This window comes from Theobroma umbraticum, unplaced genomic scaffold, assembly GCF_002168275.2.
Source record: "Theobroma umbraticum cultivar Fairchild unplaced genomic scaffold, ASM216827v3 scaffold_30.0, whole genome shotgun sequence".
Taxonomy (NCBI): domain Eukaryota; kingdom Viridiplantae; phylum Streptophyta; class Magnoliopsida; order Malvales; family Malvaceae; genus Theobroma; species Theobroma umbraticum.
Genome location: NW_018397254.1, coordinates 9,297,392 through 9,310,042, shown reverse-complemented (window position 1 = coordinate 9,310,042; position 12,651 = coordinate 9,297,392). Strand labels below are relative to the sequence as shown.

The 12,651-nt window shown below is 34.4% G+C and overlaps 1 protein-coding gene across 3 annotated transcripts; it reads left to right on the top strand.

The window, feature by feature from the left end:
* The first annotated feature begins 8,184 nt into the window (after positions 1–8,184).
* Positions 8,185–12,396, top strand: LOC110410458 (putative protein phosphatase 2C 9). 3 transcript variants are annotated; one of them, XM_021420175.2, is made up of 6 exons: positions 8,185–8,530; positions 8,679–8,814; positions 10,377–10,568; positions 10,991–11,267; positions 11,719–11,873; positions 11,950–12,396. In XM_021420175.2, exons 2-6 carry the CDS (start codon positions 8,776–8,778, stop codon positions 12,088–12,090), a joined length of 804 nt encoding a protein of 267 aa, XP_021275850.1. In that variant the 5' UTR covers positions 8,185–8,530; positions 8,679–8,775; the 3' UTR covers positions 12,091–12,396. The 3 variants fall into 3 exon arrangements, with proteins under 3 accessions (XP_021275850.1, XP_021275840.1, XP_021275831.1); XM_021420165.2 differs by having other exon boundaries at positions 8,190–8,462; positions 10,377–10,616; XM_021420156.2 differs by having other exon boundaries at positions 8,190–8,530; positions 10,377–10,616.
* Positions 12,397–12,651: the final 255 nt, after the last annotated feature.

Here is a 12,651-nt window from a genome sequence, read left to right as displayed (position 1 = left end):
TATATATATATATATATATCTGATAATGCATTCCGCTCTAAAACCATTATTTTCTTTCAACCAAAGTAAACATTTTAGTCCTGAGTGAAATCACCCCTGCCTGCTAAATCTAAACTCAAACAAAAAACAAAGAAAATCTTGATTTGATTGCTAAACAGATATTGCAGCAAAAACTCAAGCTTACTTAACATTAACTTCGCATGCATCGTAAACCAACCCTCTTGAGAAGAAATAAAATCCATTAATGGCTTTCCAAATTTCATATGATCGAATTGTTTCCTTGCAATTCCATTCTTTTTCCCATTGGAAACAACTAAACATGAAAATGCAAGTAAGTAAAACGAAGGGATGAAAGAAACTACCAGGGCGACAAAGGAAACGAAAGCATAGGAAGCACATAACAAGTAGAAAATGAATCTCTGCCATTCCTCTGATTCATCAATCTCATCCCACCAATCAAACGTCCCTCCATATTTCAAGAATATTTTCCCAGTTAAAACAAAATCCTTGACTCTCACCATTGGACTCTGCAACTATGAAACAATGAAAATAGATGCAACCAACAATAAAGAAGGATCAAAAATGGAGAAAAGAATCCATAGAAAACAAAAATAATAAGTAGAAAGGGAGGAAGAGATTTGAGAAGGAATGGAGGGGGCACGTTGAGGGAGAGGAGGGAAGACACAAAGAAGGAAGGAGCATGCCACGTGCAAAAAAGTATAACGGCCGAACATAGCTGGTGGCATATTCGTTGATTTCGGAACGGACATACTTTGCTTTTGCTTTGTTAATGGTTACAACTTACAACGTGTGATTACATCGATGCTAAGCTAACCGGTTATTGCTGTTTCCGGGCTTGACTTGACTTTGTACATTTGTTTCCTCCTTTCGCTTGGGGCGTCGGGCTTTTTTTTTTTGTCGCCTCCTACTCATTTGGCAACAGTACCTTACCTCTCATATTTAAGAATTAAAAAAGTTTCTGTTGATTGTTTTACCCCTTTTTATTATACTTTATTAAATAAAAGAATGTTATAAGTACAATGTGACATGGGACTTGATGATTACGAGAAAAAAATCGAACAATGCATGAAAAATGTTATATTTTTTTAAGTAAAAGATTGATTTTGGTTAATTTATTATTATTTTTCAAGAGTTATCTTATAAAATGAGAATAAGCATAGATACAAGGAACAATAGTCAAAGTAAACTAGATTGATGACAAGGTTCGCGGATTAATTTTAGCATTGAGATGTTTTAGAGAATTTAATTTGATGTTTCAAATATGAAAATAATTAAGAGACTTTTTTAAAATTTTTTCTTAAATACAAATGGTTTTTTTTCATTATCAAAAGCATGTGACACATTTTTAATTGTTATTAAACTTCATTACGTCAACCAATATATTTGTCAACCACCTAATTTACGTAATGGATTAAAGTATTATTCCTATGAAGAATATATTCAGTGTTTAGTGACAAAAATGGTAATCATATAAGATTATAGATCTATATATCTCAAATTATATATAATAAAAAATTAATATTTAAAAAACTTGAGGGCGTGATTGCCACCACCCACACATTGGCTTCGCCACTCAACATGCTTTTTCTTCTCCTGATAATCTTTCATAATGGACCTGTTTTTCTCATGATGAATATATTCTAAGTATGCCTTTCTCATGATGTCGAATAAACACTTCTTGGCCAATTATTTTTAGAAATTACTTCCACTTGATAATATATATATATATAATGAATATTGGTATTTAATCAAGGACACGTTAGAAATTTTAAAGAGTTTGAATACTCTCGAGAATGAATTTTATTGATAAACCATTATGTGGTTATGCATAAATCTCAATATCAATATGAAAGGAAACAATTTGTACAATAAAATGAGTATAAAATACTCTTACTTTCTAAGTTTTGATGAAAATTACATGAAAGTCTATTAATTTACGAAATAAACACTTCACCTTAAAAATACAAACACTGTTAATAAAAGTTATAAAAAAATTAAAATATATTTTTTTATTAATTTTAAAAAATAAAAAAATAAAAAAAGTAGGGATTATTGATAAGTGCTCTCCATTCACCAAGAAAGGGAAATGGAGGAGAACTAGTGCTTCCTTTGAGAGCTCGATCGGGGCTCCCCATTTTTTTAATTAATAAAAAATGAAAAATAATTAAATTATATAATAGTAATTATAAAAATTAATCGAGGGTAAAATTATTTTTTTACCTTTGCCAAGTCAACAAGTTGATAAAAATATTAACGGTTGGACTTATGTGTCTAGTGAAAAATATTTTTTTGAGATAGAGTGTCCATTTCAAAAACTAATGAACTTCTGTGTAATTTCGATCAAAACTTAGGGAGAAAGGTATTTTATCCATAACATGATAAAATGAATTGCCTAAAATGAAAGTAATGTCCTATGACTAAGCTTATAATAAAGGAAATCAAACATTAAGTCAAACCAAATAAAACAACCTTCATTAGCCCCCCTTCAAGTTGGAGCATGCAGATTAGCAATGCCCAACTTGATTAGTAAATCATGAAATCGATTTCATTTAAGAGCCTTGGTGAATATGTATGCCAATTGAAATTATGATGAAATTGTTCGTGGAATAAGAGTCTTTAATGGGTATGCTGCCTAATAAAATAGTAATCTATCTTCATATGTTTAGTACGCTCATGAAAAATAAGATTTTCAGCAATATGGATTGCATCCCGATTATTGCAAAATAATGGAATCGATGTCAGATGAGAAACATGTAGATTTGCTAATAGTCTAAGAAGACACACAATCTTACTTTCTATAGCACACAATCTTACTTTTTATAGTAGCCATGGCCCTGTACTATGCTTCTGCTAAGGAATGAGAAACAATTGACTATTTTTGGATCACCCCGAGATAGGAGACGAACTAAGAAAGATGATGTATCTAGTAGGTGACTTATGTGTCGTTAGGCAGCCCGCTCAATCTGCATCACAATAAGTTCGAAGAGTCAACTGATTATGAGTAAGAAGTAATAAACTTTGGCCTGGAGACCCTTTTAAGTATCTAAAGACATGCAAAGCTGCATCTAAATGTGGTTGATATGGGCAATGCATAAATTGACTTAACACATGAACAACAAAACAAATATCAAGTCATGTAATGGTGAAATGTAACAATTTGCCAATTAACCTTCTGTACTGCCCTAAGTCTAAACAAAGTGGGCCTGTATCAGGATTTAGCTTGACCTGTTGGTCCATGGGTGAAGACATGGGCTCGCAATTAGTGAGTTCACTATCTACCAATATATTAAGTACATATTTCCATTGGCAAAAGACAACACTAGACGGAGATTGTGTTGCCTTATTCCCAAAAAATATTTCAATTTGCCCAAATCTTTAATACAAAACTCATGATCCAAGTGAGCTTATAGTTCAAAAATCTTGAGTGCGTTAGTCCCTATCAATATAACGTCATCAACATAGATTAATCGTACAGCAAATGACTCATTGGCCGAGTATGTAAATAGAGAATGATCGGCTTGAGATTGGACAAAACCAATAGCTAGTAAAGATTTAGTAAACTTTTGATACCAATTTCATGATGCTTGTCAAAGCCTATAAAGAGATTTCTTGAAACAACAAACACGTTACTATCCTTTTTTTGGCAAAACCTTCAGGTATTTTCATGTATATTCTTTCTTTCAGATCCCCATGTAAGAATGCATTGTTGACATCCAATTGGTAGAACTCTCAACTATGTGCCCTGGCAATTGCTAGAAGATAGCGTATTGTGATTAATTTTGTGATTGGAGAAAAAGTCTCATGAAAATTCACCCCTTTAATTTGAGTATAGCCCTTGGCAACTAGCTGTGCTTTATAATATTCCATTGCTCCATTTGTGTTGTATTTGATTTGATACACCCATTTAGAATCAATAGCATACTTCCCTGGAGGAAGAGATGTTAAGATCCAAGTATTGTTACTTCTAATGCAGATATCTCCTTTGCCATAAAATCACGCCAGTATTGGGATTTAATTGCTTGAAAAAATAACTTTGGTTCATTGGTAGTACAAATGGCGACTAGAAACACATTTTGAGCTCTAGAAAATTTAGAATAAGAAATATTGTAAGATAGCGGATATATCGTCGAGTTGGTTGAAGGAGGTGAAGAGTGTGACGTTGGAGCAAATGAGGGAGGCAATGTATAATCATAACTAAAAAGAGTATTTGAAACTTATTGCTATCATTTGGTAGGAATAATATTGTGTTGTTCTCAATGTGATGAAGGGACATTAACTTCTTGAATTTCTATCCTTGGCTCAATCAAAAGGAAAATAAGTGAATTAGCAATTTGGTTGAGGTAGTCTTCTTCATGGCCCAAAGTGGGACTTCAAACTAGGCTTGAAAGTTCATGGCTTAAAGATGAATCATGTGGAGTCTGCACCTTTAATTTCGGGATGTTGACTTTACGGCCCTTTAGTGTTGACTTTTCTTAAGCGTGTGCCAATAATATATCTTTATGCTGGGCTAGTTTAAACTTTAGAACTTATTGTGAACTGGTTGGTGAAAATGGGCTATCATCCTACTTTGTTGTGCAATATTTTCGAGACTTAGCTGTCCACGTGGCTCATTAAATAGATTGAGAAAAGTGGTCTGTACATGCTGATGTGTATTTTCAGCAATTGAATTATCAACCTTTTTATTTGTCTTGACAAAAGTATTTCCCAAAACTACACATTTCGAGACATATAAATCCTTTTGCTTTCAAGATCATTTATGCAATATCTTTTCTATCTTGAAAGATAGCCAATAAAAATACCTAATTTATTGTGTGAGGCAAACTTATCATGCGGCTTATTATTGACATGCTTGTAACAAAGGCATCCAAAAGATCTAAGATGATCATAAGACGGAGGTCTACCAAATAGGTTCTTAAATGGAGTCCGGTTCTCTATGACTATGAGTGCCATGCAGTTGATCAGATACACAGTAGTAAGTACGCATTCACTCCAAAAAGTGATGGGAAAATTGGCTTGAAATCAAAATGCACAAGCCACTTCTAAAAGATGACAGATGCTTGCGTTTCACCATACCATTTTGTTAGGGTGTGTTTGCACAGCTGATTTGTCTCTCCATACCATACTCAAAATAGTGGCGCACTAAATTTTCATGTTTAAATTCTAAGTTGTTGTCTATTCACAATATCTTGACTTGTGCATTGAATTGTGTCTTAACTCGCTGGAAAAAAATAAAGCAAGAGATTTCTTGTTTTTGATTTATGCTTCATAAGAAAAACCCATATTGCCTGGCTGTAGTCATCAACAATAATGAGAAAATAGTATGACCTCAAAAAAGATGTAGTGTGATAAAGACCCTAAATATCAAAGTGAATTAAATAAAAAGTATGAAACTTTTATTCTTATGAATTTGGAAAGGAATTTAGTTTGTTTTGCCCTACAACAAGCCTCACAAAGAAAATTATCTTTCCTAGTGCTGGTAATATATAAATTCAAAACCACTGAGAGACGATCCAAAGGAATGTGCCTTAATTGGTGATGCCACAAAATTGTAGTATCTTTGCCTTTAGCCAAAAATGCCTTGCTCAAACTCGTTGGCTCTAAGCAATACAACCCGTTTCGCACTTTACCTACTCAAATCGGCTTCCTCTAGTGTAAGTCTTGTATCACACAAAAATTAGATCCAAATATGAGAAGACAATTCAAGTCACAAGTTATTTTGCTCACAGATAGTAATTTAAAACAAAATTTAGGTATGCCAAAGACTCGTTCCAAGGTTAAATTTGCCCAAGATTCACTCGACCCAAGGCATATATTGGCACAGTGTCACCATTAGAAATTTGAACAGATGAAATATTAGGATTTTCAACCTTATTAGATAAACTATCAATTTGATAAGCAATATGATCTGTGGCTCCAATGTCAATTACTCACAAATTGTCCCTTTTACCAGAAGAATTACTAGAAAAATTTGCATTGAAGGCCATATTAGTTGTTAGTCCATTATTAAGATTGAGTTTATTGGATTGCCAACCTAAAAAGTCCATTAGTTGCTAGATGTGGGCTTATGTTAGCCCAGGAATCATTAAAAGGGACTCGTGGGACGTGTTCGTCTCTGTTCTAGTCATAAACGCATGGGTTTATGTTCCACTCATCATCATTGAGGCTTTTATAGCTCGATCATCGAGCACGTTGCTTGTTCCCTTTTGAGTTTTGGTTCTCGTTGCCAATCTAATGGGTAATCAATGATCTTGTAATAAGAATCGTGGGTGTGATCAATTTTGTTGCAATGAAAGCAATGGGAACAGGAACCCTCACCTTTGCGTTGATCGCACTGTTCATTATGTTGATTAACTCATTGATCCTCGACCTTCTGTACGTTGTCACATCTTGCGCCATCGGTGGGCTGGTTTATTGCCATCAAGGCTGCTCCTTCGAGCACCATGGGTCACGACGTAGCCACTACCAATTGTTTTTCCTCTTGTGTTGTGATGCATAAGCCCGTCCAATGGATTGTAAAGGTTCCATGTTGAGAACTTGTGATCGCACGGTCTTATAATTTTCATCCACCCTTATTGGAAAATCGAATACTTTTTCTTCTTCATGCATCTCCTGCATTTGTCTTACCACACCACAAGTGCATTTTCCACAAGTACAAACTGGTGAAGGCCGAAAGGTTTAAACTTCACTCCTTAAAACTTTCAATTTTTCATAGTAAGTAGAGGTTGGAACCTTCTTTTGCTACAAGAGCGCAATAGCTCACTTAAGTTCATAAACCCTAAAAGTAATGCATTAAATGAACTATTTTTTGAGGTCTGCCCATAAATCACTTGCATTCTTTACATGCATTGCTCCACCTTGCAATTCTTTGGAAGAGCATTTATAAGCCAAGACAATACTATTGCATTGCATTGTACCCAGTCTTGAAATTCTAAAGAATTAACTTCTAGTTTTGAAATTAATTCATCCACGAACCTTGCTTTGGTCTTGGAGTGGATAGCAATAAAAAAACTACACCTTCAATTGAAATAATTATCTCTTGTTTCACTTAGAGGATGCGTAACAAATATTAACCTATAATGATTAAAGGAATGTAAGCAATAGAATGATTTGGTATTAACCAAAGTGCTATTTGATGCACTCACATCTATGGTGGGTATCAAGCTCACATTACTCTTGTTTGCTCCCTGTTCACCCTTATCAGCCATTGAAAAGTTTTAACCTAGGTTGTTTGCAATCTTACTTTGATATAATAAAGAGTTTGAATATAATCTCTAAAATGAATTTTAATGATAAACCACTATATGGTTATATACAAATCTCAATGTCAATAACAAAAGAAACAATCTGTACAATATAATGAATTGCTTAAAACGAAGATAAGGTCTTATGACTAAGCCTATAATGATGGAAATCAAAACTCTAAGTAAAACCAAATAAAACAACCTTCATTAAATTCAATAAATTCTCTCATGTTACTCAATTCTTTTCATAATTCATTACATCTTATTCTCCACCATTCTCCTTCATAATACTTTTTCTACTTTTTTCTCAATACGTATCCATCACCTCTCTTGAGGTAAACACTTAAACACTTTTAAAGACTGTCCAATTTTTTCCTCTAAGGCCTTTAACGCATCTCAATTCAGTAGTTGCAATCACTACCTCTTTTCTTACTACACTAATAAATATCATTTATTACAATCATTTAAATATTTGAGCAAGAAGCTTTCGCATCAAAATTTGGTTGCGGTCATTCCAAGAAGATCCACAGCTTTGGGACCAGGTCTGGTAGGTCTTATTCTCGGGTTGGACTAGGTTAGATATAGGTCATGACTTCAAGGTTAGGAACCCGATCATTATCCGACTCGAATCAATCCGCACATAATAATTTAATTGATTATAATTAATCAATGGAATTAAATAAAGCTGGTTGCCGGTTGAAAAAATGGGCTGACCTTTGAATAAAGGGGTCCCCACCGCTGGTCACAGCTGACCGATGCAAAAATTAGAAGTTTTTAAAGCAGTATTTTAATGGAAATTGAGAAAAATAAAAAGATAAAAATCTCAAAAAAGAGAAAAAAAAAACCAAAACTGCTCTTCCTAGCAGTAATTATGAAATTTCATTTCAAATAGTAAACTAAAAAAAATAGAGAAAAATTCTAGTGCTTTTCTTACTAACCAGTAAACAAAGAAAAAGGACCAAAGCACAGGCAGAGGGATAAGTCAATAAGAGCATGCTCTTGCCTTTTTCAGTGGGAGCCTATTTCTTTTCTTTCTCTTTGTCACTCCAAAGACTTTTTTTTGGTTTTGTTTTTTTATAACAGTTACTAGTATACTAGGTTTTGTCATTATTTTGTATACGTATAATTCTTGTATATATTTTTGTCTCTTTTCTCTGAAGGGAGAGTCAAAGAATTGGGCGATTCAAGTCTTGTACAGCTGTGGGTTTTTGTTCTTTTTTTTTCTTTGTTAAATTTCTTTCTTGTGAATTGGGTGTTTTGGTGGATCGGTAAGGAAAACTCTGAGAAACCCATTTCATGATTTTGTATTTTTTTTTTTGTTTGTAGGAGTTTTCAGGGGTTTTATGGCTGTTTATGATGGTGGGATTTTGCCGGTTTTGATGATCAAAATTGATTTCTTTCTTTTTGATTATGCAGGTTGAGGAATTCTTGGGGGAACAAGGTTAGTTATTTTTTTTTAAATGTTGAGTGGTAGCAAAAGGAGGTGAGAGGTGCGGAGGGGGGGTTAAATTATATGGATAATCTATGTTGCTTCAACTCTGTCTATTCTCAGGTCAGCGATACCTCCACTCGTTCGGCAAATTTTTTTTTGGTTCTCAATTTCATTTTTCATATGTGTTGTCTAAATCTATATCAGTTTCCTAGTTGTTTTATACTATGTTTATATATGCTTGGATATCTTTGGTTGGTGGTTTAGTTAGATTTTGCAAGGGTATGATCTGGTTTAGTGGTAACTTTGACTTTATAGCAGAGTTTGTGTTTCTTTTACATTTTTTTTTTATAAATGGGGACGGGGGATTCGAACCTGCTCTTTAGGCTGCGGATCATTGCACTACCCAATGAGTCAAATGCTCGGATGCTCCTTTTACTTTAAGTGTGTAGGCTATATTTTCTCAGAACCAAAGGTTTCTAGGGGTGAAAATGGCAAATGAAACAAGAAAAGAGAATAAGCTAGATGGACTGTTGATATGCATGCTTTAAATGTGCAGTTTCAATTTTTTTTCTTTTTACCTTAATGGAATGTTGATATGCTTGCTTCTTTTGAAATGGAGAATTATGTGAATTCCTTTCTTACAGAATTTCTGGATTATGACAATGATTGGCTTAGATGATTGTGTGCATTAAAACAATGAGATTAAAGACTGATTACATGAGAAAAAGGAGAACAATAAATTTTTCTTTTCTTTATTATTTCAAGAAATGTGCTGCCTTTAATGAGACCATTGAATAGTATATCTGAAACAGCATAATGCATATTTCCTGTAGCATTTTCATTTATTCTGATATCTTGTGCAAAATAGGGAGAGTATACAATACTGGTTCATGTGTTTAACAGGTTCATGGTTCATTTGGGATTCCTTTTATGTGTTTTTGCGGTTAGCATTTGTATTCACTGTATTGTCTGGGTCACATTTCTTAAAAAGCATTGAAGAACATAACTAATTTTATGCTTGTATCTTGTGAATACTGTTACATTTACGAACAAAATAGTATTCCCTTAGCTTTTGTGGGGATTTTGCTTTAAATATCATAAAAGCATCAGCACAGGTTTCCAATTCCTTTTTTTGGATACCAGAGCTTAAGAAAAGATAAGCAATAGGCTTACTCCAAGATAATTGCTCTTCTTGATTTCCCTGATTCATGTTTTGGAGATTCAGTTAAATCATTTTCTTATCTATTATAAGTTTTGAATTTGATGCTGCTCTTTTGGAAACATGTTTCAATGAAAATTGTCACTGATATGGTTTGTTGGTATTAGAAAGAAGTATAATTAGATAGAACTTGGTTGCAGTTTCTTCTCCCTTGCTTGCTATCAAATTTTTCTTGCCTGCAAATTGGAAATTGTAATTTTGTGAAATAACTGATACTGGGAAGGAAATTTCTTCTGAAAGATTCTGGTAGGCTTTCAGTCGATTCAACCATATTATTTGTTGGTTTGCCTTTGTATCTTCTTTTTTCCTTTTTCCCCCCCTAAATTAAACTATTTTGGCACTTCTTCAATCTTTTTATTGCACATTTCGTCCTTGAAAATTATGTTTTTGATCTTTGTCAAGTTGGTTTTCTGATTCCATATATCTGAAATATCCTAAAAGTTTTAATTCTTGTTCTCTTTAGGTTGTTGGAGGACGGTCTTCATGTAGCTCTGGAAAGGGCAGAAGCCATCAGTGCCCTGTCAAGTATGGCTTCAGCCTAGTAAAAGGAAAAGCAAGTCACCCAATGGAGGATTACCATGTTGCAAAGTTTGCTCAGCTTCATGGACATGAACTTGGACTTTTTGCTATATATGATGGCCATTTGGGAGATAATGTACCTGCCTATCTACAAAAGCATTTGTTTTCCAATATCTTCAAGGATGTGAGTTCTTGATTAAACAAATATGCATAATCCGTAAGGGCTAAGGGGCATTTGTATACCAGAATCAGAAGGAATCACTCGTCTGTTTCCTACTACATTTTAAGAGTCTTTGTTGATCTCACAATTGCAATGGGGATAGCCACTTAAACTTTGCTCAGGTGATAGAGAGGTGGGGATTTTGGGTAGAGAATAAACTTACCTTTTGCAATTCATTTGATAATAAACTAAAATCCTGGTTAGGAAATGAAAGGCAAAGGAAGAAACTTTAATTGGCCTTGAATTGATGATTCCATGATTCTGGATGTTATACTTCTCTGGCAACTTGACCGGTTGTTAAAATATGCCCTTACCTTGTGATATACGATAAATTGCAGAAGGAGTTTTGGACTGATCCCACTAGGTCCATCTCTAAAGCTTATGAGAAGACAGACCAGGCAATTCTCTCACATAGCCCTGACTTGGGACGAGGGGGATCTACTGCTGTCACTGCAATTTTGATAGATGGACGGAAATTATGGGTAGCCAATATTGGAGATTCACGTGCTGTTCTCTCAAAGAAAGGGCAGGCAATACAGATGAGTATTGATCATGAGCCCAACACTGAGCGGGGAAGCATTGAGAACAGAGGTGGCTTTGTCTCAAACATGCCAGGTTAGTTGACAACTACTTTGTCCTTATGTCTAATTTTCTCTTGAAGGAAATTGTTTTTATTTTCTTTTCGCCGCTGAATGAAAGTGAAAAAGTTCACTTTGGGGAGGCTTATACGACACCTGCATGAAGAGTTGGAGGCCTTTTTCTGAATTCCATGCCAGGTTTGCATTTGTGTGTGACAAATAAGTAGACTTGATAAAAAGCTTATTCAACAGAGACTGACAATCTCTCTTGCTGTATTGGTTTAGTTGTTGCCCTTTTTCGTTCTTTTTCCCATTTGTTTGTGTACTTACTCTTTTTCTTTTCATTCTGGTCTATCTTGTCGAATCTATATGCTTTTGTGAAATCCTTGTATATGCTAATTAATCAATACTAGACTTTTGTATGACTTACTGATGCTTTTCTTGATTTTCTATTTCATGATAATTGATCTTGTTGCATTTTATCCCAGGAGATGTTGCAAGAGTGAATGGCCAACTTGCTGTTTCTCGTGCTTTTGGAGACAAGAATCTCAAATCACACCTCAGATCTGATCCTGATGTACAAAATGCTGATGTTGACTCGGATACTGAACTTCTCATCCTAGCAAGTGATGGACTATGGAAGGTGATGCATCTCTCTCAAGATCAGCAATTTCTCATGCCTTGTTTATTTTTCTCATGCTGGATGGAATTTAATCCAGGTGATGTCCAATCAAGAGGCAGTTGATATTGCAAAAAAGGCCAAGGACCCGCAGAGAGCAGCCAAACAGCTAGCAGCGGAGGCATTGAACAGAGACAGTAAGGATGATATCTCCTGTATTGTAGTTCGTTTCAAGGGGTAAACGGAAACTGAATGCAACAGAAAACAGTTCCTTGATTGCATAAGATACGAATCAATAGGCAAACACAATCAAGCAATCTCATGAAATGCATCATGGTGAAAATTCAATATCTGATATTTCTCTTCTCTGTAAAATTAAAGTACTAGCACTTAGGGTCGTGCGGCTTGCTAGTTGCTTGATTTCTTCAATTTGTAGATTCGTACCATCATTTTTCTGTATAATTTGCATTGCTCATCCGAAGCCATTGAGATTAAAATGGATTTATATAAAACTGCATTCATACATGCAGTCGCTGTGATAGAAAAATGTTATATGCTTGAAAAGCTCCAATATGTTGAAACTATCTTCCTCTCTTTGGGGCTTATAATATGAGAAAGATACTGCATAAACCATAAATGAGTCTTTGAATTCTCTCTAAATGCTAATTATGTCATTGTACTTGAATTTTTAGGTAGCCATAGATGCTTATTCGTTATGGCCTTTCAATGGAATATGCGTGTTGGGCAAGTTATTATCGAGGAGACTGTTATGAAGATAATATTGTACTATTTGATTGAAATG

Coding starts and splice junctions, on each gene's coding strand:
- LOC110410458 (XM_021420165.2), top strand. CDS start 8,776: ATGGATAATCTATGTTGCTTCAACTCTGTCTATTCTCAG. Junction 10,617..10,990: donor TTTCCAATATCTTCAAGGAT/GTGAGTTCTTGA, acceptor GATAAATTGCAG/AAGGAGTTTTGGACTGATCC. Junction 11,874..11,949: donor CAAGTGATGGACTATGGAAG/GTGATGCATCTC, acceptor AATTTAATCCAG/GTGATGTCCAATCAAGAGGC.